Here is a 27,052-nt window from a genome sequence, read left to right on the forward strand (position 1 = left end):
GTTGCGGTTTATTGCACGTCTGATCGATCTCGAAATTGACGTAATCGAGTTTTTGGGACCAGTAGAAGAGCGAGCGCAAACTTGAAGATTTGGCAGGAGCCAATAGATCATAAGCGTCAGAAATTTTTTGGGGGAAAGCACACTAAGGGGTGACTGACTATACTTGATTCGATGGCAATGTTGATGTTAGATTCTCAAGGGCAAGGCAAGAGCAACGCTTATTAGGTTGTAGTCAGATTTAATCTGCGCGGTGGAGATGGCCATAGGAGCTTGACAACCGTAGAAACTTTGTGACTTCTATTGATCTCGATGAACGCCAATCATAATAGATATTTTATCTATGTACAAATTCAGATATGCAACAAAATCTCCGACGTGGTTTCTCATCTTTCAACATCGCATGCCGCTTGAGACGAGATCATCCACAAAGTGAATACGCTGTAAATCGGAAAAAAGTTTTGTTGCATATCTGATACGTATTGGTTTTCGCGTGAGTGAAAAGCTAGCAGTTTGTTTGGAACTAGCGATAATTTGATGATGGGCTAGCAATGAGCTAGTAATACGCTAGCTTATATGTGTTCTTGAGATGTGCAACAAAAGGTGAGGAGAGGTAGGGGATTCACTTCTTCGTCCGATATAATTCGGCTCGGTAGTTTTGGATGCTTTGTTGCATATCTGCAATATGGGAAATAGTTTTATCAATCGTAATTAATGTTCAAGTAGTGATGGGGATGATGGCAGGATTTGGGTTGAGGTCGACGGTATCGTTCAATTTCAGAGATGGTAGATTTGTCTTCCAACTATAGTAAGAGGTCTGTAGATTTGGAAGCTGAGGACTTTCACTCACCCGGAACCGATCTTGATCGATGAGGATGGGGCTTGAGAATTTTCTCAAAGTGCATTTCTTCAGACAGATGCAACAAAAGCCTTCAGTAGAATTATCGGCCCATCACAACCTTATACTGGATGGGAGGAAACATTTGATATATTAGTTGTAAGTATAACTTTGTTATGCATCTCGCTTGAATGTTAATGTATGAACGCAGATTAGGTACAAAAGCACTGGCACTCTCAAGTTTGACAAGAACGACAATGTTGGGATTCACACAATTACCAACAAGAACCTCTGGTGTATGGAATATTGGTGATGATATTCAGACTGTAATTAATATTTGGACTTGATCGATGATGATCAGAACTTGAAGAAAGGATTTCAGACATGCAATAAAGTTTCTGATTTTGGAATTGCAAACTTGAACCGAAACCTCATCCTCTTTTACACTGTGTGTATATATATACTCTTTTGGAAAAGAGAGAGCAGAGAACTGGAAATGGGAATGGGAATCATTCTCCAACATGACTCATAGCACACTATACTAAGACAAGCAAGAACGGGGCCGTGGTATATCAAAATGAAGAGAATCGCCCGAACGATCCTACCCATGAATTATCGGCATGCTGGTATGCTGAATACACGCTAGTGACCTAGCTTTCGTAAGGGGTTCTTTTTCAAGATCTCAATGCGTGAACACATTTACTTAGAGGCTAAAGGCCGAAGGAAAGGCCCGGTTCTCTTTCTGATGACCGCTGTGCGTTAGAATGTATTGATATTGTAGTCTAAATCTAGAGGATCATTAATATTGATACTACTTGTTTTGGTCATGTAGGCGGTGAAATCTGGAGGGATATCAACATCAGCGAGCAAATAACTCACGGGATGTGTTTCCTAAATTTCCTCACATGCTGATGGCTGTAAAGATTGCTGAAGAATAGCAAGTATCAGCATCCATTTCAAAATATCAATATTATCAAAGAAGTATCTCAGAGTTGAGACATAAAAAGCCATATGCAATAATACCCACACTATAGCTAATCTTCAAGAGGATGTCCACTATCATCTATACGTCTCATCGGTAGACCTCTCCGCCTCAAAATGATACCCGAGTTCACCAACATAATCCTCAAATCCACTCGCAGCCTCTCACTCTCCTCGATATCCTCCATACACCAAGTAATATTCTCATGGACTCTAACACAGTGTGATTGCCATACCTTCTCATGGAAATATCTCTGAAACGCCTGTCCATGCTCCATGAGATCAGGATCTTCCTCATAGCTCTCGATCATTTCCTGTAGCTCATGACGTCTCTCATACAACTCCATGATTTCCTTATTCTCGGGAACAAACTTGATCATCGGTTGTTCACGGAGTGCTTTTATGAGAGGCTCAATGTAACCTTCCACGAATTCCCCGTCATCGTTTCCGAAACGTCGCATTTGCTTTTCAATATTGGCTTCGTTCTGTCGTATTCTGCTCTCAGCTCTATATCCTTCAAGAAGTCCTCTGCAAGTAAGAATTTCGGAATTTCTCTTGGAAATTCGTGAGGGAATGCTTAAATAAGCATTGAGGAGCTCACTATGCGCATCAATCTAGAGAATGAAAAGGTCAATAAGTTGCGGTAGAAGTATGGGAATGGAAAATTGCTTACGATGCTATCATCAATACCACGGTTCTTTTTGCGGGGAGGCTCTGCTGATTCGTACAGTTCTTCCAGTTCTCCCAGGTCTGGTACTTCAGAACCAACGTCTGATGTGTCGAGTTCCATTTCGTTCTCGTCCTCTTCGACGGTTTTGATTTCTGCGCTTCTTGGGATTATCCACTTTGACCTTTCTGTAATGAATGTGAAAAGGTTGGATTGAGGGTTTTATACGAAAGTTTGGTTGAGATGGGGATGCCGAAGGAAGATACCTGAAAGTGCTCAAGTAATGGAGTTGACAATTCACCGATAATATTGAAAGAGATTTGGTGAATGACAACGATTTGTTAACACGACTCATAAAGATACATGAATTTATCGTGGAAGAGATTAGCTCCTGGTCCATGATTTTATTGTGAGTGGTCCATGGTTCCTTTTTAATAAATACCTACGTAGCTTTCGCAGGAGTCTAGTTCTCATCAGTGCATATCGATGCCATTCAATCGGTCTGAAGAACATAAATGGTTGATAGCTATGCTGTCGGTTGGGCCAAATATATGAGACCTTTATTGGCTGATGAGTTGCAAGCCAACCAGAAAACAACTGACCCGTTATACTATCACGCAGTTGCTTTGTATTCGGCGTTGTGGTCCATCCTGACTTCATCTATGTAATGGAAAGTAGGAGAAGAAGAAAGCCTTTCCGATGCTGGTACACAAGGGTACCGTCTGGGCAACTCTCAATCCTATCGTCGACCTTGTTTTCCGTGACTTTGCGAAGGAGAGAGACTCCACTTCATGCCCCCTCTTCTACCACATTTACTCTCAACTCAAAACCTGCGGAGGAAAACTTCATCTTCCTCATTGTTCCAATCTGTAATGGTCGATATAGACTAAGGTTTTATCTTCTAGTGGTTTCCCCAGCTTTCCAAGCAGCATATGCCAGAACATGGTCTCGTAGCGTTGGTAGTTTTACTTTACTTTGCTTTCTATTTCTCGTGGTGGGTAGATATTTAACCTTAGTCTTCTTCTTTCTTCTTCGTCCCTTGTTTTTTCATCCAAAAACTCGACTTCTATTGATAGCCAGCGAAGATGATGTTTGTTCCAAGGGTTTCCTTTTGGAGAATTCCTTTAAACAATCTAGGTACTTGATTGCTGGCTGAGGTCGGATCTTTTCTTTTTAAACCTGCTTTAATGGAAATATGAAAAATATGTAGTGGCCCGAGGATTTATAGGAGCATGTAGTATAGTGCATGGTGCGGTCGTTTTTGCTTGCATAATTACTTTTAACTGAAGTGTTGTATACTTCTAAGTCCCCCAACAAGGACCTCGCCAGAATAGCCAAGATCCGGCTCGTCTATGTGAATTATGCCATCAATTCGTAGAAAACGGATGTGACTAGGAATCAAGGGTTTGTAGAGATCTGTGGTTCTGATTGACCTCCAGACCCAGTGTCGAGCATTGCAATTGTTTGACAACGCAGTGCCCCGTCCTCGGGATAGGTCGACGTCGACGAAATTTGATAGGCTGATGACCAAGTGACCAGTGATCCACGGGTCGTTTCATCCTCGATCAAATTCGCACCTGAGCTGTTCAAGACGTTTGTGCTTTGAAAGAGCGACGATGCAAGTAGTTATTTTACACCACTGGCCTCGTTCGAGGTCTTTGATTATCAAATATCTTGAGGTATATCATCGCGATCAGGTTCCAGACTCATTATCGTAGATTAGCAGAACAACAGATTTGAGGAGTGAAGTGTTATTTCTAGAATGACATTCCATAACACACTTTAAAACACAGCATATCGCCGCTCAAGCTGACCTATAGCCTTCTTGGATGTACCAGATGCCATTGCAGTCATTGCAACTGAGTATAAAACTGGACCTTTTGATGCCCGACTGACTGTAAACTTGGATGGGAGCGAATTCTGCCCAAGGCGGTGAAGTTCCCCAACCCACCCAGCCACGCGAATTAAGGTTAAACGCCTCCAATCGTAGCCTCACCGATTACTGTCCCCGTGGTAACGGTCGACATCTGCAGATAATGAGGTATTCGGTACCTGAATGCAACAGCTGGCGCACTCGGTGAGAGGATGTCCTGACTTCATCATCGCTTGTTACATATATTTAAATCTCGAAGTCAATGAAAGCTTCCGTGGTTTTGACAAAATATCCATTCAGTCACCATTCCAGGAACTGAGCATCTAGATATCTATCGCGCAATATAAGGTTAATTTTGGATACAATTGGCGGGGATTTTAATTAAATAGGTGGTTGGGCAACGAACCTTGGAATAATATAACGGGTAATTTTCTTTTCCCATTCCTCGGTCGACTTTGTACTTCTTCTCTATACGCATTCCTAATATTCATACTGATCATTGAAGTCAATCTAGACCTATATCTCCATACGTTAACGATCCAAAATGCGTTACCATTCTTCATTCCTCGCTTTCTCCCTCCTCACCTCAACCACAGCTCTCCAAATCCCATCATTACTCTCACCGCCGGAGCCTTTCTATGCACCACTTTCCCTCGACCTTGATATCTCCTCAGAATCATCCATAATATCAAATGAAACTATTTTCCCAGATACTTCACCAGCTTCCTCAAAACCTAAACCCGAACTCCTCAAGCGCGATGGAAACTGCCCCAGCAATTACAACTCCTGTTCTACTCTGAAAGATTCATATGGAGGGGCATGTTGTCCGGCGGCAGCAGTATGTTCAACAGATGCTTCTCATAATATAGCTTGTTGTGCAGTTGGCGCATCGTGTACTGGTACTATTGCAGTTGCAACTGCAACGAGTCCAGCATCAGTTTCCGCGACTGCAACGGGAACATTCGTCCCGAATGCTTATTTCCCATTCCCAGTCTTACCTACTAGTTATGTCAACTCTGCAGCATGTGCTAGCGCGACGGCTTCTTGTGCTAAGAATTATGCGCTTTGCACTGTCGATCTCGAGGGAGGAATGGGCGCGGGAATCACAATCTCGGCTGCAAACGGCGGTGTTACTGTGGCTGCAAGTACTATCAGTGGAGGGTGGCTGCCAGCAGCCAGTGCCGCAAGTGTCTGTCAGAGTTTGAGTAGTGTTGCGTGTAACGCTGTTGAAAGCGCTGGGTGTGCGCAATTCGGTACAGGAGCCGCAACTGCTACCTTTGTCATTGGGACCAATGGAGTGGGCGCAATGATTCCAAGACCAACTATGATGAATTGTCTGCCATATGCGGCTGCTGCGGCTGGAGTTATGGGATTGGTGATTTGAGATGAAAACGGACGGATTGGGATTCTATAAGTCCATTCGGAATTCAAAATGGAAATACGACATGCTTCCTAGTTTGAAGAAGGTGTGAGATACAATTGGTACTGCGGAAGGTTATGCAACAAATGTTACGATATAATGTCTGGCTGGGTATGGTGGAATGAATTTAAGATGAGAGGGTGCTTTTTTTTGACATGAGATGAAAGGGTTAGCGAGTTGAGGAAAGGAGACGCGTGTGAAAAGCTTGATAAGCGGATACCTATCTTGAGCGATTGAGCATAGTTTTGGAGTTTGACGATTAACGAATATGGACGAGGTTTTCTGATGTGGAATGATATGATGGCAGTCGGTGGGAATTTTTACAAGTATCATACCTAGATAAATATCAATGTGTACAATTTATGAACATGCAAAAGAATAATGGATTTCTTCAAGACCTATTCGTGAGGCATACAAGAATCTGAAGTGTCAGGACGAACTTGGCTTTGACTGGGAGCCTGCTATGATTTGCATACTCACATGTAGAACATCCAATCCAATAACTGATCGAATAACCTCGGATAGCTCATAATGGACATCCTACAATGCTAATCGACAGCTTATCGCGATTTACTGCTCGGGAAATTCATACACTGTAGCTTTCTACCCCCACTATCACTACCCCGCATTCGTCATAATCTAACCTCATATCACATATCACATCTTATAAATCACCTGGCAATTCGATGTCCCCATACCAATCGCATTTTCCAAATGCTGTTCTAATTCTAATTCACAAAACATCCAACATAAAGATCTTTTTCCATTTCTTCATTCCAACTTCTACAACACCACCCAATCATGACTTCCGCCACCTTCTACCCACACTTTACCTCCCAATCTATCTCCACCAGCCCTGAGATTTTCACCCATACCCTCACTGGACCCAAAAACGGCCCTCCTCTTCTTCTCGTCCATGGCTTCCCGCAAACACATCATATATGGCATTCAGTGACGCCGCATTTGGTTGATCACTTTTCTCTTGTGTTGGTGGATTTGAGGGGGTATGGAGAGAGTTCTAAACCGAAAGGTAGTGAGGAACATAAGGAGTATAGTAAGAGTACTATGGTAGGCTTCTGTGTTTTGTTTACGTTCTGGTGGTGTGTGATGGTGTTTCTGTTTGTGTATTCTATGGGGTTGGTGTGATGCACATTAGAAGGCTTTTTTGGATCAGTTGATCACAATTCCGAAAGTGATAAGATGTGAAAGGGCTGGAGGAATGGTTGGATCAATTAGCATTTCCAGAACTCCTTTCTATACTATACGATTCATAAATTCTGCAAAATTCACTAACATCCTCTAGGGTTCCGACCTTCTCGCCGCAATGAAGCATCTCGGCTACCCTCAGTTCTCAATCCTAGCCCACGACCGCGGCGCCCGCGTCGCCCATCAACTCGCTATCAATCATCCGGAAGCTGTGACAAAGCTCATGCTTCTAGATATTCTTCCGACTCTAACCATGTACGAACTAGGAAAACACTCCTGGTATCAAAAATACTGGCACTGGACTTTCCTCTCGCAACCTTCTCCCTTCCCCGAACAAGCAATTCTCGGGAACCCTAGCCTTTTCTCCGAGAAGTTTCTAGGGAAAGGTGGTGTGGGTAAAGGATTTATCATTGATGCGAAAGCGAGAGAGGTGTATGATGGATTAATGAGAGATGAAGAGGCTGTACATGGTATGTGTGAGGATTATAGGGCTGGGGCATCGATTGATCTGGAAGAGCAGAGGAGAGATAGGAAAGAGGGGAAGAAAATTCAATGTGACGTCTTTGTGGTTTGGGGAGAGAAGGGCGCCTGTGGAAGCGAGTTTGGAGATGTAGTGGGGCTTTGGAAAGAGGTTTGTGGGGGGAAGGTAGAGGGGGTGGCGGTGGACGGGGGACATTATGTCCCGGAGGAATGTCCGGAGGAGTTGGTGAAGTTGGTTAAGAATTGGTTTTGAGGGGTGAGTAATAGGAGATGGGCTATTGTGGATGCGGGTTGAGGCGGTGATATTGTCATGGTAGCTCCTCAATGCTATGATATTACAGTAAAAACAAGAAAGTCAATACTAATACTACATTCCAATATAAAAGCAACTTTTCACCTAATATTTCACACCCCTCGAAACAAATAGTAAAGACTCGACAAATTAATCAGGGAAATAGAAACATAACGGCCCCTTAGGGTATACAGACTGATGTAATACTCCCCAACTTTGGAATTTTTTTATCATTTCATTTCTCAATCGTTCGACACTAGAATCCATCTTTTTATTGTTTAATCTCCAATAAGTCATTGTAACAAATTCCTAAGATACACAAGTTGATATCCTAAGAGATATTTCTAAGTCAATTTTTGCAGTGTCCCGTCAGTCCGCACACCCACTGGTGGACTACGAAACCTATATGTTGTAGTGCCGAGGCACTAGCGCAGACACTAATATGGTCACATGATACTTATCTACCTAAATCCCCTTTCCATTCTACAACTTGTGATTTCTCCACGATTTAGTTGAACCACACGAAGTCGATCAAGTAGCAGATGAGAGCCTAAGCAGTCAACTTGGGTAAAGGCTGAAAGGTCGGTTCGCGAATATCATGGGTCTTTTTCTAGGCTACATTCTTACTCTCAAATCGTGAGCGCTTATGGACATTACAATCAGCTCCCATGCATGCAGAGTCGCAGGGTATGTAGACTGTGGGGTGACTGGCTACTTCGCAAAATCCAATCAAAGCGGTTTCAATAAGAGAGAAGTACACGATCATATTGATATGATTCCTTGAAATCTCCATCTTAAACGAGCTTACTTCTTATCTTTGCCTTTTGAACTCAGTTCAAATACTACACAAGTCTGCCTAGGTTGATATATACGCAGTTCCCACATCATGACATTGAATCGGTTCCATTAACGGCGCGGGGAGTCGCATGTAGCACACCAAATGTCAAAGGTAAATATCTACTCACATTTGAGCAGCTGATAATGTGCGAATAACGTCCTGATCGGCAAAGGTATAATCAACTATTTGAATTATTTCGCCGTATTAGTATCACATACACATATACATGGTTACAGCCTATCTGTGGTACATTTCAAGTTCCTCCCCCCTCCCCTCAGCTATTCTAGCCTCCCATCTCAGCTCTTTAGCATCTTATACAACAAGACAATGGACCCACTATGTGCCGCCCGCAACGGGAATTCCTATACAGCGACTGAATCTCCCCTTTGCGCGATATGTTCCGCACAGCTGGCCTTGGATGAGACCGATTCCGGTGGGGCCCTGAAGAACGAAGATGGTGTATCGGTGCTATATTTCCCACATGCCGACTCACTTAGGTCCATGCAGAACTCCAGTTTCGAGACTGAAGAGCCTATCAACATTTGGAAAGGGGGGGTTGTTTATGAGCGAGCGGTGACGCCGCCTAACCTACCTGAACTCTCCGATTCTTTTGCATGCAAGTTCTGTCTTGCGTTGAAAAGATCGCTGCTGGAACGCTACGGTAGCTGCCTATGGTGGAAAGAACCCTTTCCGCCTCTGCAAATCGAAGGAAGATATCAATGGTACTCGCCTAGAAATACACGGAAAACAGATAAGGGACCACATTTCCGACTAAGTGCGTTGGCTATAACTTATAGTCACCCCAAAATGAAAAACACTTATGGTCAAACAAAGCCGGATAAGTTTCCAGTCATGGCAGAACCTGGTTAGTCGAAGTTTGCTCGAGTTCTCGTGGTCACGCCTAGTCGCTTACATATGCTTGGTTAGGTCGCTGTAGAGATTGGCTTCACATCGAGCGAAATCCTATAGCCTTGCAAGGATCTACGTCAGAAAAGGTTATGCGTTTGATCAAGAAATGGATCAAAGAATGCGATTCAAATACGAAGTGCGTAGAGTATCGCAAGTTCTCGCAAAATAAAGCAAATTTCTTACCAACACGCCTCCTCTATCTTGGCGATGGTACAACAGGGCAGTGTCCCCAAATTGTGGAGACAAGAGATTTTCTTGAAAATCGTTCAGAAATGGCCAGACAGCAGTTACAATACTCATGCCTCAGCTACTGTTGGGGGTCTAATTTGCCGCTGACCACAACTTCCAGTACACTATCGAAGTACAAATCGGGGTTACCAGAACATGAGATGCCACAGCTTTTTCAGGACGCAATTGCTGTGTCCCGCAGACTGGGTATACGGTATCTCTGGGTCGACGCTCTTTGTATCCTCCAAGATGTACGCGAAGACTGGGAAAGAGAGTCTCTCATGATGTCCGACATTTTTTATCACTCCTTCATCACCATCGGCGCAGCAACTGCTAGGAGCTGCCATGATAGCATTTCCAGCCCGAGAGAAGATCTCTCTTGTACCTTGAGCTTTCAGTCCTCGCTCTTAAAGGAGGTCGTGGGGTTATACTCCATTAATCTCTCTAAAATGTCGCATAAAAGCCCATCTGAGACCGACCTGTCCAATTCTATCTGGACAAGCCGAGGCTGGGTTTGGCAAGAGCAGGTCATGGCCCAAAGGCTTCTTATATTTGGTAAAAATATGGTACATCTGAAATGCCACGGTTACATCTATTCTGAGGATGGGACTGTGGGTGACGTGTTCGGGAGCCATATCCTCAGGGCATCGAGATTTCAGAGCACACGTGTCTCACCTGAATATTGGGAGTTTTGGATGAATGATTTCAGCGGCAGGCAGTTCACTTTTCCCAGCGACAAACTGGCTTCTGTATCCGGTCTCTCCCTCGAATTCGAAAGAGTATTGGCTACGGGAGATCACCTCCCGGAGTATCTTGCAGGACACTGGCAGAATGGGTATTTCACTGACAGCCTCCAATGGTCTATTAGATCAGAGAACAAATTTTCTTTCCATGACATGATCAAGGACCTACATGACCCTGAAAATTATTGCGCGCCGTCATGGAGCTGGGCGTCAAGGAATCAAGGCCGGCTTATCATGCTGCCTCTCAGGACTGATCCAAAGATGGCAGGGGCGGACTTCGAGTTTATATCAAACAATCTGGTGGCTGCAGAGTCAAACGTTCGGGTTAGAACGAGACCAGGTTCGTCTATCACGCTCCGAGGAAGGACCCGTCCCTTCGCTTGTCCTCCTGCTGAGAGCACTAAGCGCTATAATATACCCAGTTGTCTAACCGGCTCTGCCGAGTGGGAAGCCTCTGTTCCCGGAGGTACGATTTATTATTTCATGGATTGGAACCCCCTGCTGGACGATACCTCGTGGGAGGAACTCAAGCCATCTCTGCGACTTTTCCTTCTGGCCAATAATGGCAAGGGGCTCGTTTTGTTATCAGAAACCAAATATGGGCCCGGGTTTCTGCGGGTGGGCACGTTCATATTCGTATCCTCGAAAGGAGGCATGCGTGGTACAAGTTGGAGACTATCGTGCTGGATTTCCGATAACTTAGAATCCGACTTTCTTCAAACTGGCTGGAATGTTCAAAACGTGGTACTTCAATAAAATTCTCGCTTGAACTTCCCGTTTCCTTGTTAAAGAATTCCAATATTAGTGCTTGAGGTTGAAATGAGTGTTATATTGGACATAACATAGGTTACGTGAATGACTCAGTCTGCCAGAGCGAAAGGAACTCTTTGTATGAGAGGGATACAGTTGACGTAGCACCTGCGATGGTAGGACCTAGATTTCAATGCTACATTCTGTCTAAAGAGCTAGCTATGTACAGGAAGAGCAATCCTTACTTATATAAGGGCTGCTGTAAGAGGCAGTATCTCTCGCATTCGCTTAAGTGTATGGTACAAGGGTCATTGAATGTCGCTAATTCATCTATGTCTACATAGGAACACTGAGTCAGACAGGATCAGTCAGATCAATACTAAGCTGGACTGATCCGACTAAAAATGAAGATCTATATAATCAGGATAGATATTCTTATTTTAGAGCTTCATGCTTAAGACAGTCATTATAATTAGTTGCTGTTGGAATATGGATTGAATAGGGTTCATATAACTGTGCTAGTGTATGTACTAGCACCTCAAAATCACCTCAAACCCACAACACATAGGTTTCGTTATCTTAGCTTTTAGACTCTCAAGCAATACCACAACTGTGTGAACCATAATACTATATTGACTTCACCATCCCCACGGTGAGACCCAAAAAATTATAGAGTTACAAGAATTATATGGTCGCTATTGTTATCTGTTAGATTCCTATTCGAAGTCTAGTCGAAATCACCTCTGTGACGAATATCGCATACCTATGCGATTACTCAGCATGCGTACTGTAGTTTAAGAATGGTTTACACTAAGCGATTTTTTGCTATATACGGTAAGTGACTCTGATGTCCTGACATTGGAAGATAATTTACTTCTCATGCCCTTTAGATTCTATACTCAAATGGATAGAATCTACATATTCCACTATAGAACTTACCCATTCCACTCCCTACCATAGGATATACCTTCCCATTATGGAATCCACGCTAATTTTCCACCATATCATAGAAACTAAGGCACATAAAAGTAAACCAAATATAAATAATAGAGCATGAAACTAACTCACCATATTACGCAAAAAAATAAAAAATAAATCCCCTGAGAACATCTCTACTCCTCATCTTACTCATTCCAGTTTATATAGTCTCTATCTCTATAGATATCCTCTATCCAGTTTATGAATATAACACCTCCACTTAACAAATCTAGGCACTTTCACTTCCCCTTCCATATTTCCTAGAAACAACCATCAACCATCAGCAATTATAACACATGGTAATGGCAATGATGAGCCATTCTAATAACCATTGATAAATAAAGTGGAGTCAAGGTTAGGTGTGTACTAGATTAAAGAATCGCTTGGTTCTTGTGAGATACTATATCGTAACTGTACAAATGTAGATAGGTTTTATTCAGTGTTCAACTACTTATTAAACTGTGGAATCATTTTTCATAAAAACTTAATAGCTCAGTCAAATAAGTTTTCTAATTATATCCAAGCTCTTTTTCGCAGAAAACAAACCATCTACTAAAAGCACCCTGTACAAAAAAGAAAACCAACAAAGATCCAGCACAGCTCTAGATCTTTCACTCCACCTTCTCCGCCCTCCAATCCATCACAAACCTCGTAAAAGAATTCAAACACCAATCCGACGAAATCGGAAACCCATTCCTAAATTTCCCCCGCCATACCCTCGCTCTCTCCCTCATCTCCGCATCTCCCATCAATTTTTCCATCCCCATCTTAACATCCGCTTCCAAAACCTCTTCTTCCATATTCTCCGCAACTCTGTATCCAATTTTCAAACAATCCACAATCAACTTCGAATTATAAAATTGATCTCCCCTAATCGGCCAAGTCAGAAACGGAACGCCTCGTCCGATAGCTTCAGCGGTAGAATTCCAGCCACAATGCGATAGGAAGCCTCCGGTGGAAATATGAGACAGGATGAGAAGTTGTGGCGCCCAGCCATAGATTACTAGACCGCGTTTTCCTGCCTTGAGAACTAGATCTTCGGGGTAAAACCCCCCGGGTGCTTGAGACTCTTTGGGTATACCAGCCCGTGGTGGTATTACCCAAATAAAAGCTATGGAGGAATGTTCCAATGCTTTTGCAATGTGAGAATACTCGATCATTTTAGGACCGACGTCGCTCCCAAATGCTATGTAAAGTACCTCATCCTGTTCTTTGAGATCTAGCCAAGCTAATACTTCCTCTTCTGAATGATTTGATACGCGCTGAGACTTTCTTCCTGCAATGAGCGAATTATCATTCGCAGATTCCCAGTATGTTTCGGGTAAAAGTGGACCTACGTCCCAAACAGGCACGTTCCAACCAGGCATATAGATATTCAACTCCGCCGTTATGTAGTCGAGAAACGGCTTTTCCAATTCTTCCCACGTGTTGTACATTATTCCAACTGTGCCTCTGATTGCAATAAGCCATCGTGGCAGATTTCCTAGTTCGAGAGGTTCAGAAAAGAGGGTGCGATCGAATTCAAAGTCTTCAGGTGGCATCAGACCTAGAAATATTTCCCGGTCCAGACGCTTATAATCTTCTAGTGTAATAGACATCTCCACTGGCAATCCCTTAATGGTTTTCTTAGGGTCTCCAGGCTTGAAGCTTTCAGCCGATGCTTTGAGTTTCATCACATAGGACATCATAGATGCAGCACATGCGCCGAAGGAAATGAAGGTCACAATTGGAATTCCGTAATCGGCAAAAATGTCTTTGGTCCAGTCCATTTGGATATCGATGATTGCGCATACGAGAGGGGGAGTCGCGTCTGATATAACGTGGGCGTTGATGCGAAAAACGAGCTGATTGGTTGCTTCCTGCCGATATCGATCGACCACATAGGGTGAGGATGATGATGGAGTGATGTAGAGAAAAGAAGTTAGGGGATTTTGGATGAATGAATGAGGAAGTGTTGCGGGAACCCAGCAGGGAGGTTCGAAAGGGGTTTCGACACCTCGATCGGGGATAACAAGAGTAGTGTTCCAGTTACGTGCGGTGAGGCGTGTGCAAAGCTCGATGCTTGGGTGGAGATGACCTTGCCCTCCACCTGTGACGACGAATATTTCTCCACTTACTCGTTCCATATTTGAGTGTATTTGAATCCTCCCGATTCAGCTTGACTATCTAAAGTTACTTAAATGTAAAGCTAAATTTCAGAAGAAAGAATATCAAGAAGTGAAAGATTAAGGAAGGTGGAACCGTGGTAGAAGCTAGAGGAAGCTATTGTCCCTATACTTATGATGTGATTCGAATTTCTGAGCCCAGAGACACAGTGAATATGTGACAAAGCCACAAATGAAATCTAGAACATAGCTGGGTTGAAAGTAGAAACTCGTAGCAAGACTAACCTACTAGAACTGGCAGTCTGGGACGACTTATTGACTATCATTTCCAAGAATTGGCTTTGAAAGGGTGTCATGAACGGACATGCCGCAATGCTAGCATAGAAAGTGCTGGATACTCTATGATGGGTCATTGAGCCTGGTCACTATTTCCATTGCAACTTAGTTCCTTCTTCACAGAAGTGATACTCTACACAGTGAACTGTTTGTGAAGAATAACCAGGGCCAGAGAAGCATGCAGATGCTTGTCAGTAAAAGTATTTTTACTTCAAAAGAAACACACTCTGTTCTCAGAAGCAATATGACGAACAAACTCCCTTCGGTTGAACCGCCTAGAGAAAATGGCGAATTGACTCATAGGGTTCCTTCCTGCTTGCGCGCAAGTTGGAGACATGTCTGCTAGGAATCAATGTATGGAGCCTTCTGTATTTGGAAAATAGAGAATAGGAACCTTCCACTTGTGATAGGCATTTTATACTCAACAATTCTGGAGCCTCTTCCTCATCCAACTTCAACATTTCAGACACACAAAACACACAAAACACAGTGCTTATTATCAATTTTGGTTAATCAAATTTATACTTATTATCATAAGGACCTCTTCATCATCAAGTCAGAAATTTCGAAAATACACAAAACATTGTGAATCGTCCTTTTTGGTTGATCAAATTAACGCCATTCTACTGTATCATTAGAGTACATCGCAATGAGGGAAGGATTCTTCGATATAGCCGATATATCCAGGGATGAAGTTTCCCTGGATGATGCCCCGGATGATTTGGAAAATTCTGATTTCGATGATGATATGTTCGCAGCCAACATGACCTTGAAACTGGGTACAAATTCCCCCGATGACTTGGAAAATCCTGATTCCGACGATTGTCTTTCCATAGCCAACATGACATTAGAATTGGGTAAACATTCCCCCAATGATAGCACAGAAGCCACAATCTATGTGGATCAGGTGATTGGATCAGGATTCTTCAAAAATGCATATGTATGTTGTTACCATATGCTTCTTGTTGCTGCTTGCTGCCTCTTCTTTGAATCTAGTACTAATCAGTTGATAAGGAGGGGTTCTACACAAATGGTGAAAGATCTGGTCAGCGCTGTGTGTCAAAGCAATTCAAGACGGGATTCTCGTATCAAGATTACCAATACAGGCAGCAAATTGAGGTAGAAGAAAAGGCAAAATCCATCATTGATGCATTCAATGCTACAAACACGCCATCAGAATGGCACAGTGATTTATTCGATGGTGGAAATACTATACCGATATACCCAGTCCGCTTCCACCCGTCGACACTTTGTACCAATAACGAGACGGGAGCCATGAGTTTTATAGAACCATTTATCGAGAATTACCGAAAATTCAACAGCGCCCTCGGACAGGCTCCAGACGATGATGAATTTGCTGCTCCAATTCAAGCCTTGAGTCACTTTTCCTATCATATATCCGACGGTAAAATGCTATTGTGCGACCTTCAGGGAGGCGGTGATGCCAATGGATAGTAAGCTTGCTTTTTTCACGTTACCTTCTTGGCTCTTTCCCCGTAGCCTTTTTAGTATATTCCCTAACTCATTGGTTAGTACCCTCGCAGACCCAGCTATTGCATCGGTTGGTCCGCAAAGGCTTTATGGGCCATCAGATATGGGACCTCAAGCCATCCTCACTTTCTTCAAGAATCATGTTTGCGAGGTTTATTGCAATCCACAATGGCTCAAGCTTGAGGTGGTTGAAAGGGAGCTACTTCCAATCCAGCGAGGGCTCTTACCTCCTTACGAAACATAAAGAGCGTTGAAAGATTGTCGGGTTGTCTTGCGCTCCCATAATTAACAACCGTTGGAGTTTTGGTATTTTCAAGGAACAAAATGAATAAGAAGATATCAGCTAGGAAATAAATGGAACCCGTGAATGGCTTCATTCTGAGTTCATAGCTTCAGCGATAACGATGAGCGTCGGTTTCTCTTCATATCCTTTTCTTGATCAACTATGATAGGATGTTGGAGGATTTCATAGCGTTCACCAAATATCCAGAATCGAGTTTGAAGCTTGAGATTGAGATTGAGATTGAGATTGATCACGTGAAACTTTCTTTGTGATCCGAAGTTGCCGAAAATGGTGAGAGCTGGACCTGGAAAGCTTGGCCATCTTCTTTGGAGCCCCTATAGTAAGCAAGGAGTGCATAAATTACCCATGTCTGCATTCTGGGCAAGACTTGCGCTGAGTTATTTGTTTGTAGATAGATGGATGGATGATCATTATTCTGGGGTGAAACTTGGTTGCCATTTCATGCTGGTGCCGATCTTCATACCAACAAGCTACGTGGTTTGATATGTGGCGGCTGGGCGTGTAGCAGCTGCGTGGCTGGATGGCTGGATGGCTTGACCCAAGAATAAAGCAATCATGGCAGTAATTACCAGCAGAGTGATGTGAAACATGCATCCGTAAAACTGCCATCTCGTAATTGTACGCATCAGTGCAGCATCACATCGTGTTCTATTTCCATCAGGAAAACAGAGAGATCTAGATGGGTGGCGGTAAGCTAATTGGCCCAACGGCACGCTTTTGACCCATATATCATGCATTGCTCAGAGTGACAGAACCAATAGACCCATCACAGCGCCAGGACTCTGAGAAGCAAAGCCTCACTCATTATTACTTCCTCCCAGGTAAGCGCCCATTCCATTGCTCATAAATGATACCTCATCGACATTTCTATTTGCATTTACATTTGCACGTCCACAGTCTTCATTCTACCTTTAGAGAGAAATATCCAACCGTCGACGTCGAGGCTACTTAAGGGACATCGCGTGCATCATTTCCTGTAATAATCAATTCGCATATCTGACCTTCTTGGGGAAAGAGCCTTTCGTCACAACGGATCCTTGAATCGACCAATGATTCACGTCAAGAATGAACCTAAAAGGCCATCGAACTTCTTGAGCACCCTTGGCAACAACACAGCCTCATAATTCTTACATTACACACGGCAGTGAATGCACGTATCTACACCCTTTTGCCCTCTCTGCTTTTTAAGGGGGAATCCATCGTCACTTTCCCTCGCAACCTGATGGGACTCTTTCACCATGAATTCAATCATGAGATCTCGAAATAATGGAAAGATATCCATAGCCGTCATCCTTTCATACGTATTGGATTGGGTGATTTGTATTGTTGCTGCAGCGCTCGGTGCTGTGTTCAACTACCAGACGCCCAATAAACGACCCTTTTCACTCGTCGATCCAGACATCAGTTTTCCACATCAAAATCATGAAAAAGTTCCCACCTCTCTCCTTGCCGTTCTGGCTTTTGTCATACCTGCACTCGTCATTCTCCTCATCACTTTGACTCTCGTCCCAGGTCCAACGGTCCCCAAATCTGTACCCAAAGCTTTGATTTGGAAACGGAAGTTATGGGAGTTGCACGCTTCTTGGCTCGGACTTGCATTATCCCTCGCCTTGGCATTCGTCATCACGAGTGGAATGAAGAATCTTTTTGGTCGACCTCGTCCAGATTTGATCTCGAGATGTATTCCCGATATGGAAAATATTGCAAAGTGGGCGGTTGGTGGTGGTGATAGACCAGAGGGAATTGTTTTGGTTCAGGCGGGCATCTGTCAACAAACAGACAGTGAAACTCTCAATGATGGATTTAGATCTTACCCCTCTGGCCATTCGTCCTTTTCATCCGCGGGACTGGTCTACCTCAGTCTCTTCCTAGCATCCAAACTCGCCTTGACAGTCCCGTACCTTGCACCTCAAGCCTATACCGCCGACACCTCACTCACTCACTCTGCATTTCCATCCCGCAATTCTCCAAGTCATCAACGTAATGATTCTGAAGCTTCCGCCAAGAATATGGATACATCAGCTCTCACATCAGGTCACAACGATAAGTTAATAGCCTCGCGGAACCAAGCTGCAGCTCCTCCCCTCTATCTCCTCCTCATAACTGTCATCCCTACCTTTTTATCTGTCTACATTTGTTCAACCCGCTTTTCCGATTTCCGTCATCACGCTTTCGATATTCTCTTTGGGTTTTTCCTCGGCGTCCTCACGGCCATCTTCTCATTCCGCTTCTACCATCTCCCTCTCTCCCAGGGCGCAGGCTGGTCATGGGGACCCCGAAGTGCCGACCGTGCGTTCTGGGCCGGTGTGGGAGTCGGTAGCTATGCAAGCAATGCGAATAGCCCCGTCGGCGGACTCCATCATCATGATCATCGCCAATCTACAAGTTATGAGAGTCACATGACTCGACCCGGAGATTTGGAAGAGGCACGCATCGATAGTGTGCATGGCCATAATAGAAATGTGAGCAACTTTGAAGTAGGGAATAATCCGAATTTGAATTTGAATCCTAACGTAACGACGGTGTAATTTTTGAAGGGTTATTGCGTTGGGTGTGTGTTAACCATTGCTTTTTTTTGTAGGATAATATCGAACTTTTACCTAGGGCTGCGCAGGCGACAGTGGTGTAACTGAGGGCGTTTCTTTTGAGGGAAGACATGATGATTTGAATTTTTCGAATTATTTTTTTTAATTATATTTTTTTTTTCAAAAAAAAAAAAATGAAACCTTTAGAATTGCACACGGGGCGATATCGGTGTATATTATTTTAGGGTGCAAATTTCGGCATGATATTTTTATTCGAGCACAGAGCAGGGTGTTTAGGATTCTTGAGGGAAAATTTAAAGTCTTTCGTCTGTTACTATGAGGGAAGTTGTTTGTATGACACGGTGTATTGTATACCATCATGTGTGTCTATCTGTACGGATACCGCGACTTCCCTTCTTGCCACTTGGCTTGATAGGATTCTAATTTCTCAAATCTAGAGACAAAGTCGATTATGAAATTTAAGACTGCGATTCTGTTCTGTTATTTTGTGTTCATATCAATCTTTCAATGGGACCTAGTTAAGGTAGTATTCAAATGGGGCAAAGAAAATATTCATGAGGAAATTCCCCCTCGTTTTGTTTTTTGGCCACTTCCTAGCTGTGAAACTCAGCATCGTTGTCATCGTCGATGTCATCTTCTTCGTGGTGGAAAAATGAATGTAAGTTCATTTTTAGGATATGATATAATATGAGACCATAATCAGGATCACGCTTACTTACTTACTAATGAATGAATGGATATCATAATGAACAAATATAAGATTTGTGATAGATTCTGGACTTCAAAGTTCGGATATGGTTTTGTGGTTTTATGGCTCTTGCGATTGGGTTGGGTTGGGTTCGCAGGTTTGGAATTTGAGATGCTTTTTTGGTCTGGTTTTGTTCCATGGGTTTCATGGAATGGGTGGGATATGGTGTGGTGGGATATGGTGTGGTTTGATGTGGCGTTTTCACTTTGAGGGGGTGAGGGGGGGAGATGGGGAGATGGGGAGATATGGAAATTGAAAGGATGGTGTGGGGATTTGGATGGAGGTGGAGAGGGGGTGATATGGGTTGGGTTGGGTTGGGCTGGGTTGTATGTGGTGTGGTATATGGTTTGGGGATTTGGTGGGTAGTGTGAAGGTTGGGGTTTTGTGAGATATAGTGGGATGGTTTGTGTTTATTCCATTTGTGTTGATGAACTGAACTGAACTGGGAGTTTGGGGGTGGATATGAAGTGAGGCGAGGTGAGGTGTGACAAATTCAAACTTAAATTCAAAGAGGTAGAAATAAAGGTGTATGCATAAAGGATTTTAAAAAAAAAAGAAAGCCAGTGCGAAGTATAGAAGTTGAAGCTATCTCTTCTGTCTGATGATTTGGATCTGATTCATGTTTCTAGATCTTCACAACATCGACAATGTATATTGAGGATGGTAGGATGGTAGGTTTCCCGTGTTGTGGTGTTTGATTTTTTGTATGCCGGGGGTTTGGGGGGTGGTTTTACTTGTAGTTGTGGTTATGGATATGGATGTACATGGGAGGGCTGGTGATTCATAGCTGTTTATCTATGTATGTATATATGTATAGTTGTTGGTGTATGGAAGCGATAGATACTAGATGAGAATACGTAGAGAAGCGGATTGGAGTGGAAATCAAATGTTTGGTTATGTGAGGATGGTTTGAGGATAATACGGTTTTGTGAGTGTGTACCGCAGAGCTGGATATGTATGGTTACATGAGATTATGAAGGAATGTATAAAAGTATTGAATGATTTGCGTTTGCTAATGTAGTGCGATAGATATGTGATGGTTTATTGGGTTTGTTTTGGGGTGCTGGGCTGGAGATGATTGATGCTATGGGAGTTGCAAAGTCATGGGAATAGATCTTCTGAGAGTGGAACTCGAGTCTTGAATTAGGGTTTTAGATAGAACCTAAGAACCAACTGATAACCATCGAACGAGTCCTATTTGGTTGAATAAAAATAATCATTCAAATGTCAGATCGACAATGTATGATTAACAGCATATGAGTCAATCTTCACAGTTCGAATAGAGGCAATTCACATGAGGTTGATTATATGCTTCAAAATGTTTCGTGCAGAATCAATACTATTGAATACATCATTTTGATATAACAAATGAATAGTCAAAGTAATAGTTGACGGGTTCCATCTGACAGTGCAATATGATTTACCAATCATTTCACAACCCTATTTTGAATTTAAGTTTCGGATTACGGCAGAAGATTTATATTGACTATGATATCGAAATGTGAAGGAAAATAGACATAAGAGCCGGTTGTCAAATAACTTGATTCATATTTCTGCACATATTCCAAAGATTCTTCTCAGAAGAAGAATGCAGATTTTCATAGGGATGATGAGTACACACATACATACTCATGAATACGAAAATACAGATAGAAATTTCGAGATTTGAAGGAATAGACGATTCTTACATGATAAACATAGAAGCAAAATGTCATAGATAACTTCTCGAACACAGAGATAGCTCCGTTCGCAATGAGTATTGCAATTTTGTGGTAAAGAGGAGTAGTGTCACCTGTAGCTATAGAGGATATCACCTCGAAATGAGGTAACTTGTTTGGAATTGACCGCTAGCTGGCATTGCCGAATCAGGTGCCAAGACAAGACTTTTGAATGTCTGGTCTTATTTTTCTGCGATATAATAAGAGTTCCTAGATATTAACAACTGCAATTCCAAAAAAGTTACTGGACACTGGCTATCCGATGGTTGGAAATCACATCCCCTGAGCTAGCCGAACCCTCAAAAAATACCCCACGTGCCCACCATTACCTGCCCCACACCACAAATTAATAAATGGATGTAACGTGGATTCTCTCTCTGCTTGTGATAGGATAAAAGAAATACTTAGGTAGAGAATCGCCATATCTTTTGTCCCGCAGACATGGAAATTTTCAATTCACCCCACCTGCCTGCTAAAATCCTCCGTGTACTCAAAATCATGAGTTGATAACTACTTCTCGTAGGATGATAATATCGACATATCTTCATAGCCGAAAATATTTGACAATCTCTCGTCCTGGGTAAGTTATAAAAGTCTGCACTTCTCTCTCTGTGTTTTTATATGATATGTTCCCTAAGAAATCCAAAACTATATGCGCTGGACAGGAACTGAAAATGCAAAAAGAATTGTTTGATTCTAGCAAGTCCCAGTTTCGATCTGGGGACCTCCGGGTTATGAGCCCGGCGCGCTTCCACTGCGCCAACTTGCTTGTTGCAGGAATTGTTGTTCCTATTTGATGGAGGAGCATGTTTAATTTTAAATTATAAAGGGAGAACCTTGGCTAGGAAGTACTGTGAGTTAAATGAATGGGATGTGGTTGGTGGGGGACGAGGTGCAGTTACGGACCGGGAGGGAGAACGGATGGGGGTGGGTCTAGATGGAAATGTATTTCCGCTCTATCCTGTTACTTCCGCTGGAAGATAGAAGTTGTTTCTACTACATTCGGTAATGAATTGGAGATGCTATTTATGGTCGTTTACAAGTGTATTTGTCCAGAATTCTAGCAATGTATGTACAGTACAAGACGTTGCTAACTTCTACCCTCTATGGGTCCTCTGGAATCGGTACCATCTTCCATTCTCTGTCCTGCTCAGCTTTCTACAATAACAGCTCACTGAACCCTAAAGCTGTCCTACCGGTAACCCATCCCCCTTTTTATAATTGTTATAAATGTTCGCTTCATCATACCCTATCTTCTCCTTCTCTTTGGCTGAAAGTGCAAAATCATCCATATAATCTCCATGATACTTTTCCGCCCAATCTCTCAACGCATCCCAATCCAGACACTTTTTGTTCGGTTGTGTGAAGTCCGATTTACCATGTCCTGCTATGTTGGGTACTAATGTATAATCTGGATTACACATGATGAATTGCCGAATCCGGTCGAAACAATGGTAAGGGTGATCCAAAGGAGGAAGATATGGCTCTTTGGGTAGTCCGTAGTCCAAGGAGTGGTAAAGGCTGCGAAGCATACGCTATCTTTTGTTAGAATTTGGCTGGAAGAAGAGGAGATGGAAGAATGTGTGAGACATACGAGACAATGCAGAACATGATAAGATTCAATGAAATAGATATGTTTGGGCTCTGTATCACCAGGATACAGATGAGTTGCACTCGACTCTGCTATATTGTTCTTTTTGACATACGATTCAGGTAGAGCGACGACACCATGACCAGGTAGAATGTTGTGCCAGGCTTCATTACCATCAGTGATATTGCGTGAAGTGAATGGGCTGGTGCGAACAATCCGACGGGTTTGAGAGCGTTCGAGACTTAGTTCTGGAATATCTGTGTGATTATAAGATATTAGTATTGCCATGGATTTCTAAAGCTAGCACATGTCAAAAAAACTCTGGAGATATCTACCGGGTGAAGCAAGACATTTCTTCAGGGACTTGGAACTTGTTGACACGATCAAAATCAACTGTAGAGTATTCAGAAGAATTAAGAAGAGAATTGATAACCCTAGGATGTTCTTGAAGAAAAATCTGGTCTTTGAAGGAGCGAGAGAATGAGTTTTGGAGATAAGTCCTTGACTTGACTCCCTTTCCCCTTTCTTTTGATCATGATAGCCATCAGACCAGGTTTCCGAAGAGCGACGATGATACAATACTTCGGCAGATGGAAGTGTCTCAATATCTACGGCCGGTATCATCTTATATAAAGGTTTCACTAACGTGGCGAAGTGCATGGAGGATCTGGTATGAAAGATGAAGAAGTAACTAGAGATTAACAAGTCCTTGCCAAGTTGCCAAGGGATATAAGAGCTGAATTATAGATGTGGTATATCAACAAAGGATAACGTAGTTTCCAAGCGAGGGATTTTGCCGTGTTGATGGTACAAAGAGATATTACGAGACTGTTATGAAAAGGGGTCTCAATAAGAGAAATAAGCGAGCATGAAACTTACGATATTCCATTATTCCAACTTGACAAGTAGGAAGTGGGCATAGAGATCAATATCTTAACTCACGTTAAGTACACCATAATTTCTGTGGGGGGCCTGGAACTTTCCTAGTTCAATATGGGAATATTGGAGGTTCAAAGAGCCAAACTATTCTATCGCATTCACCTCTTTCCGATACAGTATCTCTGCCTTCTCCGAATATTCCCCGCAGTTCCACTGACAAAAATGTCACAAAATGTTGCATTTAAGTTGGCTTCGGTCTTTATTGTTTATTAAACTTGTTTTTTCAGATTTTGGATACCTCGGTATACTGGCTTACATGCCCGAATTTTAACAGTGACTATAATTCCAATCATTTGAGGATACGAGTTATTTGTTTCCCAGGAATAAATTCGGTGGGGGTTAAATCTCGCGGCTTCCGTATGGGATCTCATTCAATTCGGCATAGAGAAGAGTCTCTATTAATAAACATCGCCGCTCAGTAGTGATGAATAGAACTTGCTTTATAAGAGGCTGCTGTTACCCACCACTATATCGAAAAGAAGCGACCTCTATTAGTTACTTAAATCCAAGAAACTAGTCCTGTGAGTCTTCAACTACTCAAGCTTTTTCTCGTCAATCCCTCTCACAAGCCACATCAAATCCTTTCCAGCAGTCCAAACGCCATCCTCAATCGCTTTTATAGCCTCGTCTTCCCGAAAACCTATCTTTTGCCAATAGAGACCATTAGGCTGTGCTCATTTATATACAGACAACCGACAGCAAATCTCTCTGGGTTGTTGCTAAAAATTGGAATAAAACAAAATTCAACGGGCAGACTTTTTGGCCCAGGCGCCTTCGATAGAAACTCCAGTTGAGAGACGATGTGTGCAATAAAACACTTATAGTTTGAAACCTGCTCGATGATTTATTGACAAATAGTTTAAGATATGTATGTAAACTATGTGGTCCCGTCAATGCTGCTCCTACAAGCAAGTCAAAAGGTCCGAGTTCTTGGAGATTTTTGAAATTTGCAAGTCATTAACGTTGAGTCTCGCCCGGAAGACTTTCAAGGATAATTTGGCATATTTTCAAATTCAAATGGATGTTTGTAGAGTGAGTAATACTGCTCGTGGATTGTCCAGGGAGCGGATTACTTTTGCATAGTCTAAATCTCGACATCCGAATATTGATCCGAATAGTGATTAATATTCTTTAGATACATCCTGCATGAGAAGCATAACAGCGAAGCTTTACACAAGTGCGTAATACATCTCAACGGCGGCTATGTATATATTATATACAGGTTACTAAACACAGTCTCTTCTCGGTGTGTATACAACTTTTATGTAGCAGAACATATTATGGTCGAAATGATATCCAGACAGGACTCATTTACTATTTCGGTCATAAAACACATATACACACGTTGAACAATCGCTTTCAGTTTTATAGATGAGAATTTGATATTTCCACCTGAAAAGTCAATCTAGTCTGTAGACTCATTGGTTGCAATTGAGCACAAGTTTCTAGTCGAAAGGTGATTATAGACTACATGATCCCCCCCCCCCTTCCCCCTAAAAAAATGAATCATTAGTGAATATCATTAGAGGGAAAAGGTTTCTTAGAGAACTTTGAGGTTGTTGGACTTCCATACTTTACAACTTCAATTGAATATCACCACAATCCTCCCCCCAAGAGGACAGCTCCTTCAACTTGTGATTCCAGCAATATATCAACTAATCAAATACAGATCGAGCAAAATGAGCGCGATCAATTCAACTAAAGAAGGCACAGCTTCGTCCTTTCAAGATACGGAGCAGTCGCACCGAAGAGAAAATTTCATTAACAGGAATCTCGAAATTTCAGAAGATGTCGACTATTGTCAACAGGTTTTTACAATTACCTTAATTTGTATTCAGTCCAATCCTATCGAGGATCAGTATAAAAGCAGATTTTCACTGTTTCTTCGCTCAAAATATCTCCCGTATCTTATCAAAGAACGCGATAATAACCCTATGCCACCATATGCCCTTTGGATGCATTCATATGATCAAAAGTGCAAGGGAACCCAGCCAGATGCAACAGCGTTTTTTTGTCAGATGTTAGATGCCCACAGTGGTTCCGATTTCGATCTCGAATTTAGACGGTTCTTGGATAAAAATCGTCAATTCCTCGAACCTTGCAGGAGACCAATAGATCCAATGCCAGCATCAATTCCGCTTACACCACGTTCTAATCTTGAACTTCAGCTCGTTCTCGTCGATCGTGCGCTCGAAGCTCAATCGAAGGCTTCTTTCCCAACAAAAATGGAAAGCAAGATGGAAGATGAAGTCAAGGGTGAAGTTCTGGGAAAGCTTTCAGAGTTGACAGAATCCATCAAGTCTGTGATCGAAGTTGTGGCCAACGGCAGTACGAAAACCATGTCAAATGGATCTAATAGTCTCGAACAACCAAGCAAGAAAAGAAAAGGTGCACCGAAATAGAATTATACGCTGGAGGTATACACGACTACTCATCTTGAGTGCCAAATTACCAACATACGCACGCAGATAGAACATTATTACGGACTTTCAATGGAATGCTTTTCAACCAATATCACACGGGGAGTGAGTTTGTGAGCATCGGATGGGCTGCTGGAATATATTTGAGGGGAAGTCTCAGAGTTTATGGGTGTCTGGAATGACATCGACATTTTGGAGGCTCGGATACTTCAGAGAGCTTGAGTTTATCATCCTCGACCCGAGGAACGTGATTCTTATTGCAGTGTTAAGCGATGATATTCTTGTGGTAGGGAAGTATGGTTGACAGGAAGCAACGTATGCGGAATGAACAGTTTAGTCAATGAAAAGGCAATTAAAAGAGAAAGCGAACTTCTGCGTTCAATTGATCTTGACTGTAACATTAGAAATTGAACTATGACTATTAAGTGAACAAATGCAATAAAAAAGTGTACTCAATTTTTTCAACTTCCAGCATACCTGGGTAGGTAATTTGGCACTGAGAAGTGGTGAATATCTACTAGCTTAAGAATTTTCATGCCTACTCGTAAAGTTGTCCACCTCTCAACTTGAATCTCACCTCCACTCTTTTTCTCAAAACAATGACTGATCTATTTCCTTCAAAAATTATTCAGGAATATTCAACAGACTTCAATC

The 27,052-nt window shown here is 42.5% G+C and overlaps 9 protein-coding genes across 11 annotated transcripts; 6 read left to right on the top strand and 3 right to left on the bottom strand.

Annotated features, from left to right (window-relative positions):
- Nucleotides 1-1,587: 1,587 nt before the first annotated feature.
- Nucleotides 1,588-4,235, bottom strand: BCIN_11g04950 (hypothetical protein). The gene is made up of 2 exons (XM_001558373.2): nt 2,490-4,235; nt 1,588-2,430 (listed from the first exon to the last, which is right to left on the bottom strand). The coding sequence occupies exons 1-2, from the start codon at nt 2,604-2,606 to the stop codon at nt 1,870-1,872; spliced, it is 678 nt and encodes a 225-aa protein (XP_001558423.2). The 5' UTR covers nt 2,607-4,235; the 3' UTR covers nt 1,588-1,869.
- A 280-nt stretch (nt 4,236-4,515) lies between these two features.
- Nucleotides 4,516-6,145, top strand: BCIN_11g04960 (hypothetical protein). 2 transcript variants are annotated; one of them, XM_024696041.1, is made up of 2 exons: nt 4,516-4,780; nt 4,862-6,145. In XM_024696041.1, the coding sequence occupies exon 2, from the start codon at nt 4,901-4,903 to the stop codon at nt 5,738-5,740; it is 840 nt and encodes a 279-aa protein (XP_024551844.1). In that variant the 5' UTR covers nt 4,516-4,780; nt 4,862-4,900; the 3' UTR covers nt 5,741-6,145. The 2 variants fall into 2 exon arrangements, with proteins under 2 accessions (XP_024551844.1, XP_001558421.1); XM_001558371.2 differs by having other exon boundaries at nt 4,780-6,145.
- Nucleotides 6,146-6,453: 308 nt separating this feature from the next.
- BCIN_11g04970 (hypothetical protein) lies at nt 6,454-7,839 on the top strand. Its single transcript, XM_001558370.2, has 2 exons — nt 6,454-6,844; nt 7,080-7,839. The coding sequence occupies exons 1-2, from the start codon at nt 6,578-6,580 to the stop codon at nt 7,713-7,715; spliced, it is 903 nt and encodes a 300-aa protein (XP_001558420.1). The 5' UTR covers nt 6,454-6,577; the 3' UTR covers nt 7,716-7,839.
- A 459-nt stretch (nt 7,840-8,298) lies between these two features.
- On the top strand, nt 8,299-11,819 carry BCIN_11g04980 (hypothetical protein). The gene is made up of 2 exons (XM_024696042.1): nt 8,299-9,457; nt 9,520-11,819. Exons 1-2 carry the CDS (start codon nt 8,920-8,922, stop codon nt 11,226-11,228), a joined length of 2,247 nt encoding a protein of 748 aa, XP_024551845.1. The 5' UTR covers nt 8,299-8,919; the 3' UTR covers nt 11,229-11,819.
- An 885-nt stretch (nt 11,820-12,704) lies between these two features.
- BCIN_11g04990 (hypothetical protein) lies at nt 12,705-14,355 on the bottom strand. Its single transcript, XM_001558367.2, has one exon. It carries the CDS (start codon nt 14,324-14,326, stop codon nt 12,812-12,814), a length of 1,515 nt encoding a protein of 504 aa, XP_001558417.1. The 5' UTR covers nt 14,327-14,355; the 3' UTR covers nt 12,705-12,811.
- Nucleotides 14,356-15,048: 693 nt separating this feature from the next.
- On the top strand, nt 15,049-16,762 carry BCIN_11g05000 (hypothetical protein). Its single transcript, XM_001558366.2, has 3 exons — nt 15,049-15,581; nt 15,656-16,095; nt 16,175-16,762. Exons 1-3 carry the CDS (start codon nt 15,291-15,293, stop codon nt 16,374-16,376), a joined length of 933 nt encoding a protein of 310 aa, XP_001558416.1. The 5' UTR covers nt 15,049-15,290; the 3' UTR covers nt 16,377-16,762.
- Nucleotides 16,763-17,350: 588 nt separating this feature from the next.
- On the top strand, nt 17,351-19,571 carry BCIN_11g05010 (hypothetical protein). Its single transcript, XM_001558364.2, has one exon. It carries the CDS (start codon nt 17,675-17,677, stop codon nt 18,962-18,964), a length of 1,290 nt encoding a protein of 429 aa, XP_001558414.2. The 5' UTR covers nt 17,351-17,674; the 3' UTR covers nt 18,965-19,571.
- A 2,906-nt stretch (nt 19,572-22,477) lies between these two features.
- BCIN_11g05020 (hypothetical protein) lies at nt 22,478-23,706 on the bottom strand. Of its 2 annotated transcripts, XM_024696043.1 has the most exons (2): nt 23,375-23,706; nt 22,478-23,296 (listed from the first exon to the last, which is right to left on the bottom strand). In XM_024696043.1, exons 1-2 carry the CDS (start codon nt 23,697-23,699, stop codon nt 22,848-22,850), a joined length of 774 nt encoding a protein of 257 aa, XP_024551846.1. In that variant the 5' UTR covers nt 23,700-23,706; the 3' UTR covers nt 22,478-22,847. The 2 variants fall into 2 exon arrangements, with proteins under 2 accessions (XP_024551846.1, XP_024551847.1); XM_024696044.1 differs by having other exon boundaries at nt 22,478-23,706.
- Nucleotides 23,707-25,492: 1,786 nt separating this feature from the next.
- Nucleotides 25,493-26,798, top strand: BCIN_11g05030 (hypothetical protein). Its single transcript, XM_001558361.2, has one exon. It carries the CDS (start codon nt 25,658-25,660, stop codon nt 26,378-26,380), a length of 723 nt encoding a protein of 240 aa, XP_001558411.2. The 5' UTR covers nt 25,493-25,657; the 3' UTR covers nt 26,381-26,798.
- Nucleotides 26,799-27,052: the final 254 nt, after the last annotated feature.

The sequence above is a fragment of the Botrytis cinerea genome, chromosome 11 (assembly GCF_000143535.2).
Source record: "Botrytis cinerea B05.10 chromosome 11, complete sequence".
Classification (NCBI taxonomy): Eukaryota; Fungi; Ascomycota; class Leotiomycetes; order Helotiales; family Sclerotiniaceae; genus Botrytis; species Botrytis cinerea.